The sequence below is a fragment of the Myotis davidii genome, unplaced genomic scaffold, assembly GCF_000327345.1.
Source record: "Myotis davidii unplaced genomic scaffold, ASM32734v1 scaffold265, whole genome shotgun sequence".
Classification (NCBI taxonomy): Eukaryota; Metazoa; Chordata; class Mammalia; order Chiroptera; family Vespertilionidae; genus Myotis; species Myotis davidii.
The window spans coordinates 4,262,643-4,270,086 of record NW_006296627.1 but is presented as its reverse complement, the minus strand read 5'-3'; the positions used below and the strand labels follow the sequence as shown (position 1 = coordinate 4,270,086).

Here is a 7,444-nt window from a genome sequence, read left to right as displayed (position 1 = left end):
GCCTCCCCCCGGGGACTTGCCAGCACAGAACATGTTGTCGGTGATGCGGATGCGGGTGGAGGCCTTGCACACCGGTCGCTCCACGATGGGCAGGTTCACCACCTGCAGGACGCTGGGCTGCACCTCGGAAGGACTGGCTACCCACGTCTCCTTCAGGTTGCCCCAGCCCGTCACCCGCCCTTTGTATCCAGCCTGGAGCAACCTTTGGGGAAGGCAGAGGGACCTGGTGAGAACCGCCCCTCCAGTAGCCTCTGGCCCCAACACCCTCCCTTAGAGACCTGAATCTCAAACACCAGTGCGCAAAGAACTTTCAGGTTTGTTCAGAGAACCGAGGCCTGGAAAAAGGAAGGCCCTTCTGCCGGCCTACCAGGGTCAGTCAGGCCCAGAGCCCAGCCCAGACTTCTCAGCGAACGGCCCCTGGCGGCCCCACCTGGCTGCCGTCTGCTTGTCGGGCAGGCACACGGGGTGGATGTAGTTGCTGAAGGTGATGGGCCTCTTCAGCTTCAGCAGGGCGATGTCGCGGTCCAGCATATCCCTCCAGTTGTACCTGGGGTGGATGTAGATCTTCTCCAGCATGGAGATCTTTTCGATGCCTCGCTCATACCTGCGCAGACCCCAACAGAGAAACGGAGAAGCCATAAGCCACTCGGAGGCAGCGGTTCCCAGAGGAAGGAAACTGCCTGCCCTCAAGGTCTGAGAGTCAGGATTCTGCTCTTTGCAAAGCCTTAGTTCCTCTGACCCCAGCTCCCAGCCTATCAGGATGCGGCAGGACAGACTCTGCGGCACAGACTGTTTTCCACGGCGGGAGGCGGACAGACATGCCCCGTGTGTCCCAGGCACCAGAGCCCCTCACCATCCCGCCGGAGGGCTGAGACCCCTGCCAGACCCCTGGGCCCCCAGTTCTGTACCTGGTGCGGGAATGCTTGCCCATGCGCACCAGGAGGTCATCCGCAGTGAAGTTCTTGTCCCAAGGGGGGTACAGGAGACAGTGGGCAGCAGTGAGGACCCAGCGGTCACTGATGAGGCTGGCTCCACACAGCAGCTCCTGGGGACTCTTCCGGAAAAGCATCACCTGCCTGTGAGGGAGAACAGGGAGCATGAGAGCCAGGGAGCTGCTCCCCCTCCGCCACCACCCCTGCCCACTGGCCCCAGAAGTACAAAGTCCCATTTTTAAGAACTGGACAGAACTGCCTGCTGGGCCCAGGCCCCAGCTTGACCTGGTCACCTTTGGGGCCAGGGCCATCCATGTGACAGTGAGAGGCAGCGTCCTGCCTTGAGCACCCCTCTCCAGCTCCCTCCCGGCCAGAGTTGTGCAGCTGAGCCTGGCTCCGGGTCAGGCGCTGCTGTGGACTGACCCCAGTTCTCCTGGCCCCAGACTGTCCATTAGCAGCGTCACTGAAACGCCCTGGGCCTCAGTCATGCCCCTGCTTATGAGAACTAATAAAGCCAATCTCAAAAGGTTGCTGGGCCTCAATGAAGTGCAGGTGCTGGCACTCATTACCCATGAAGCCTGTAGGGGGAGAGACGCCCTCCAGGGCCGGGGCAGAGGTGGGGGCTTAGGGACCCACCAGGGCGCCAGGCCTTTCTCCGCGTCCCAACCCTCCACGATGCGCCCATCGATGTAGGACTCCAGCAGCTCGTGCTCCGTCTGGTCCGCCCGCGACTTGTTCTCAAACAGAGGCCGCAGCCCACAGTCTGCAAGCAAAGCCAGGTGGTGAGGGGCCGAGCGCAGACCCTGCCCCACGACCACGCACCCCCTTGCCCCCACTTCTGGCAGCCTCACCTGCCTCCCCAGCCCCGAAGGTCTTCTCGCTGAAGAAGGGCTGGAACTTCTCCTCGGTGGTGCGCCCATCGATGGCCGCTTCCAGGTCCTGGCTCTGCCCATCGACCGTCACCTCGTCCACCGGCTCCTCTGCAGAGACCCCGGCACCGGCTGGGACAGGACCCGGCCACGCCGCACCCACCTCCTACCTCAGGGCCTCATTATACTCAGCGGTGAAATGGGGATAAAACCCAGTCCCACCTGGGCAGTGGAGGGCTGCAGTGAGCGTACTCGCGTGCGCACGTGGTAACCGTAAATTAGGGACGGCTGTTCTGTTATCCCCTCCCGGTTTCGTGCCCTGTCTCGGGCCCCCAGCCCTGCCCTCTCACCGCAGTAGTTCAGGCCACAGTACTCATAGTCACCGGGCTTCCCGCCGCCCACGTAGCACCATGCGCCCTCCTGGTCCCCGTCTGGGTTGCGACAGAAGTTCTCCACCAGCGGCACTTGCGGGTTGAAGTTCTGGTTCTTGCCCGGGGCCTTGGCCTGCACGCTGGCCCAGGGCAGGCAGGGGGACCCCTGTACGGTCACCGCCAGGCGACCCTGGTAATGCTGGCCCCGCTCAGGGACACACTGGTCAGCTGGAGGCGACAGACTCGCTGTGGAGACTCTGGAGCGCGGGGTCAGCTCCACAGTGAGGCGATCTTGGCCTGGTGGGTGCGGAGGAAGGGAGCAGAGAGGGTGGGACCACAGGGGGAGCCAGACAGCCCGGAGCTGAATCCCTGCCTTGAGCCCTCTTCCTGAAAGACCTCAGGTAACGCCTCCCTGAGCTGCGATGTGCTGGCCTCTGGAAGGGGTACTGACTGATGTTGTTCTCGCAGGGTGGTTGAGAGATTTAAACAAAATAAACATGGACGTGTCTGGTGCATCACAAGCCCGAGAGAGTAACTAGGTTTCACCTCCTGTCACTATCGCAGGGCTACCTGTAATCTATTGATAGTGACTGCTCAGAGATTTTAAAGGATTCTGTGTTCTCTTAGGGGCACACGGGAGATATAGCTGGGAGGACTACAGGTGCCCACAGGGCAAAGGGTCAGTGTCAGCATGCTTTCTCCACCTCTTGACCTTGACCTTGTGGTTGCGCTGGCCAGTGGCACGTGGGCAGAACCAACGGTGCCGGTTCTAAGCCTCGGCCTGAAGACAGACACAGTGTGTATTTCTGCTGGGTTTTGTACTCTGCCATCACCAAAGGAAGACGACGCCTTTAGCTCCTGCCCCAGAATGAGTATGTGCGGAGCAGACCTGTGCCTAACCCACGCAGAAGCCAGGCCCTGAAGCAGAGCCACCAGCCGAGCCCAGGCTACATCACGGACCCACAGACACAGGAGCAGCGCCACCCAGCCCACCCCCAGCCCACGTAAGAAGTGAATGCTTGTTGGTGTGTGCCCCTGAGCTTTGGTGGTGGCGGTGATTTTGTGGGTTCTGCAGCATTATTGTGACGGTAGCTAACTGCTGCCTGGCGGGAAATAATAATGCTCCGAGGTGCTCAGAAAAGGGCACGTGGACCGAAATGGCCGGGGAGCCTTGCTGAAGGGAACAGTGTCCCGAGCAGGAAGGAAGGCGTATCTGGATGAGCTGCAGCCTGGGTCGTACGGAAGCGAGGATGGGAGGGAGGGCGGAGGCTGGAAGCCCACTCTCTCTGGTCTCCTGACTTCCCTGACCAATGGCCCCTGGCCCCATGGAGACCCCTTGCCTGGCCATGGACCGCCCCATGGCCCCAGCTCACCACAGACAGGGACACTGCACTCCTCCCTCCGCACAGTGGGGTCGGAAGTGTAGCACCAAGGCCCCGTGGTGCTGCCATCTGGGTTGCGGCAGAAATTCTCCTGCAGGTCTGCTTCCGGGTGGGTGGTGGAGTTGATTCTGGAAAAGGAAGTTGCTCAGCTAGAGGCCGTGTCCTCCCCACCCCCACCCCCACCCCGTCTCCTGGCTCCCCATTCCCAGCCCACTGGCAGACAGGCTGCCCGTCACTCACTCCGGCTTATGTGGGTAGCGACTCCGCCACAGCTGGCACTCAATGCCTGACCGGGTGGAGCTCACGTTCCCTCGGTAGTTCATACCCAGACCTTCAGCACAGTTACCTGCAGGATTTGACCCCCCGTCACTTAGCAAAGCTTGGCTATCCACCCCCTCCAGCTCACAACCCTTAACCTGAATTTACTCAGCACCTCTGCACTCAGCAGTTGTCCAATCCATTTAACAGGAGTCACCAAATATTTACTGGTGCCCACCATGTGGCAACCCTCCGACAGGCACTGTGCCAGGTACTAAGGACACCGCGATGAACCAGTCAGTCCTAGTCTAGGCAGGTCCCTGACCTTGTGGAGCGGATTATCTGCAGGATGAACCCGGAGCAAGGCCCAGTCAGGCCCTGGGCTACCTGCCGGTTAGCTTAGCTCCTCGTGCCCCAGGGCCTTAGCACAGGCCCTTTCCTTTGCCTTGATATACACTCATCAGTGTACCCCACAAATCCAGGTAGGACTCTACTTCTTCTAGGGAGTGGTCCCTGAGTTTGTTGACAAACTAAAGCCTCCTTCTTCCGACGTTCTCTCGGCACCTGCAACAGAACTTTCCCAGCAATCACCTGGATGTTTCGTGATTTTGTTTTTCTGTGAAACTGTGAGCTCCTTGATCTCTTAAAAACCCCATCACTCGACATCGTGCCTGGCACATCACATGTCTGTTGAATAAGTTATTTAACCACTGAAAGGATGGCCAGGACTAGAGTTCCATGTTATGGAGCCTATTGTCACACTGATAGTGTATCATAAGGCTTCGCAAGGTGATGGCATTTAAACGAATCCTCGAAGGACAGGGATGTTGTCAGCAGGCTGTAATGACTGCTCCAGGGGAAGACGATAATGAGAGCCAGGGCCAGGACGTCGAACATGTTCAAAGAAGTGCAGCTGGGGTCTGGGTCATGGTTGGTGTGATGGGAGATAAGGCTAGAGGGGAGGTGAAGGCTGGACCCTGCTAACTTCGCCAGGCTAAGAAGCGGGTGCTTTGTAGTGGAAGCAACTGGGAAGCCACTCCAGGTTTTGGAGAATGAATGGGACCTCATTAAAGCTCTGTCCTGGAGACATGGGAAAGAGGAGCCCTGATGAGAGAGAGGCCTTAAAGGTTAATTCATTATCCATTCATTTGCTCGTTTCTCCAACATTAATCATCGTATTGACTGCCAGGCACAGAGCCAGGCACAATGATACATCTTTGATCGCAGGAATGGAAAGCAAGTGTCAGGTGCTAGGGGCTGCCCTGCTGGGCCTCCTCCTAACCCACCCCTACTCTGCTCTTCTCCCAGGCTGGCCCCCTGGCATCCGGTCCCACCACCCCCAGGTCAGGTCCTCACCTTCCAGGCATTTAACGAGCATTTCTCGAGATTTCTTCACCGAGTCACAAGCTGGAAGAGACCCAGAAACACCTTTGGTATTAGGGTAGGGACAGGATGGGCTTAAGTCAAGGGCAGGACAACGTTCAGAAACAGAGAGATGGACAACAGAGGCCCGGAAGGAAAGAGGCAGGGGGTGGGGGGTGGATGAACTGACGGACCAGAGTCTCTAGAGCAGAATACGCTCTAACGGGGGCCCCGCACGCCCTCCCTGAAGCAGGCCTTTCCCACTGCTCACCTGTGTACTTGACCCAGAACGCATCCTGCAAAACAAGGGCTGAGTGTGAGGCTGTGGCAGGACGCTTTTTGTTTTGTTTCTTAGTAAATGTTATATCTCGTTATACTTTCCTTTTCCTCTTACCCTGGTCACACAGGGGAGGCTCTGGGAGCTCTATGGCAGAGTTCCCTACTTTCGTTTCCAAAAGCCCAAGTCCACTGAGAAGGGTATTTGAGGAGAGGGGCGCTCCCTCACCCCAACAAAGACAGGAAGGGATTGCCCTGGGTGGGTGGACAGGAGGAGAGGGGGCGTGAGGCCCAGACAGAGCCCCAAGGAAGGGAAAGGTTGCCAGGGCTCCCAGCCTCCCCAGAGTCCCGTACCTCGAGGTGGCAGAGGTAGCAGAAAAGCCAAAGCTGAGAGGCCGCGGGGGCCTGGGGCTCCAGAGGTCCCCACATGGTCGTATGTCTGAGAGCTGAGAGGCCCCTGATGTCCTGGAGCCGCCCCGGGCCCTGGGACCCGGTGTCTGGCCCCCAAGCAAAGGGCTGCTCATCTTGGCAGCCCCGTGAAATGGGGCCCAGAGACGAGATTATCAGCGAGACCGTGAGCTCCCTGTTCCCCTTATTTGTGGTCCTAGAGGTGGGCCCGCTGGGAGGGCCCCCAGCCCTCACCGTGGCCGTGGAAGACTCCAGAGCCTCGAAGGCCTCCTCGTAGCTGCACTGCTCCTCCAGGCACTCCCGCTCCAGGTTGCCCCTACGCAGCTCCTCCATGAAGCCGCTGTTGGCGCGGCGGACCCGCTGGAGCAGCGACAGCGCTTGCTGAGGGGCCAGGAACACTGCAGTAGGAGGGGTGGGACAGCGGCCTGAGGAAGCCCATCGCGAGGGCAGGAAGCGAGCCTGGCCCACCCTGGCGGCTTCCGAAAGCAGGGGTCTGGGATGGCCTCCGCTCCTTTAATGGGTCACCCCCAGCCCGCTTGCCATATTGCAAGAGAGAAGTAGTCCCATCGGCCAGCCCTGAGCACCAGACTCCTTCCCTAAGCCCACCTGGAGGCCGGCTCTGGGTTCTCTGTCGAGTAAGGGGACCCCCGCCCATGGGCCCATCTCCTAGCCCCCCAGCCTGTCCCAGCTTTCAAGCCCTCCTTACCATGCTGGCTGTACACAAGGCTAAACAGCGCAACCACGGCCAGGCAGCCAGGTGGCCACGGCCCTCGGACGTGCGGCATAGTGTGTCCGCTCCCGGGACTCTCAGGGCTCCTCCTGATCCCTCTGGGTTAATGTTAAACTAACATGAAGAAATCAGCTGGAGGAAGAGGTCAGCGGGTCAGGGCCACGAGGACAAGCGAATAGATAGTCCACCCCACCTCCCGGGAGGACAGGTTTGGGAGGAAGTCCCAAAGGAAAGACCAGTGTAACCACCATCATCCGCCCTCCTTCCCCAAGGCATGGGCCAACTTGGGCCAACAGGGTCACAAGGTCTTCCCGAGGCTCCTTCCAGGACTAACCCCTGGTGGCGGTCACTTTAATCTCCGGGTGCCTCCGCCTCCTCACTGTACGTTGGGAATAGTACTTGGCTATGGGGAGTATCGGAGATTATGAACTTAAACCCCATGAAATACAGTAAGTGCTTAATAATCTGCACATATATGGATGTAAACCAGCGGTTCTCCACCTGTGGGTCGCGACCCCTTTGGGGGTTGAACCACCCTTTCACAGGGGTCGCCTAAGATCATAGGAAAACACATACATAATTACATATTGCTTACAGTAGCAATGAAAATAATCTTATGGTTGGGGGTCACCACAACATGAGGAACTGTATTAAAGGGCTGCGGCATCAGGAAGGTTGAGAACCACTGATGTAAACCAACGGGGAGGTTTGTGTGATCACAAAACACAGATATAAGAAAAAAGAGACAAGGGTGTGAGAGTCAATGAGTCCTGCCCACCTTGCCCAGGACACACTGGGGCAGGAGCAGCCAGCGTTTGCCCGGCCTCGCAGCCACGGATGGGGGGTCCCATTCCCC

At 58.8% G+C, this 7,444-nt stretch overlaps 1 protein-coding gene across 1 annotated transcript in view; it reads right to left on the bottom strand.

The window, feature by feature from the left end:
* Positions 1-6,703, bottom strand: part of F2 (coagulation factor II, thrombin) — a 13,714-nt gene extending 7,011 nt beyond the window's left edge. The window contains exons 1-12 of the mRNA XM_006772274.2: positions 6,565-6,703; positions 6,093-6,256; positions 5,446-5,470; positions 5,169-5,219; positions 3,795-3,900; positions 3,546-3,682; positions 2,152-2,469; positions 1,784-1,912; positions 1,569-1,695; positions 909-1,076; positions 431-604; positions 21-202 (exon numbers count right to left, since the gene is read on the bottom strand). Of these exons, the coding sequence (XP_006772337.1) occupies positions 21-202; positions 431-604; positions 909-1,076; positions 1,569-1,695; positions 1,784-1,912; positions 2,152-2,469; positions 3,546-3,682; positions 3,795-3,900; positions 5,169-5,219; positions 5,446-5,470; positions 6,093-6,256; positions 6,565-6,643 (1,660 nt within the window). The 5' untranslated portion in view covers positions 6,644-6,703. The remainder of the gene's footprint in view (positions 1-20; positions 203-430; positions 605-908; positions 1,077-1,568; positions 1,696-1,783; positions 1,913-2,151; positions 2,470-3,545; positions 3,683-3,794; positions 3,901-5,168; positions 5,220-5,445; positions 5,471-6,092; positions 6,257-6,564) is intronic.
* Positions 6,704-7,444: the final 741 nt, after the last annotated feature.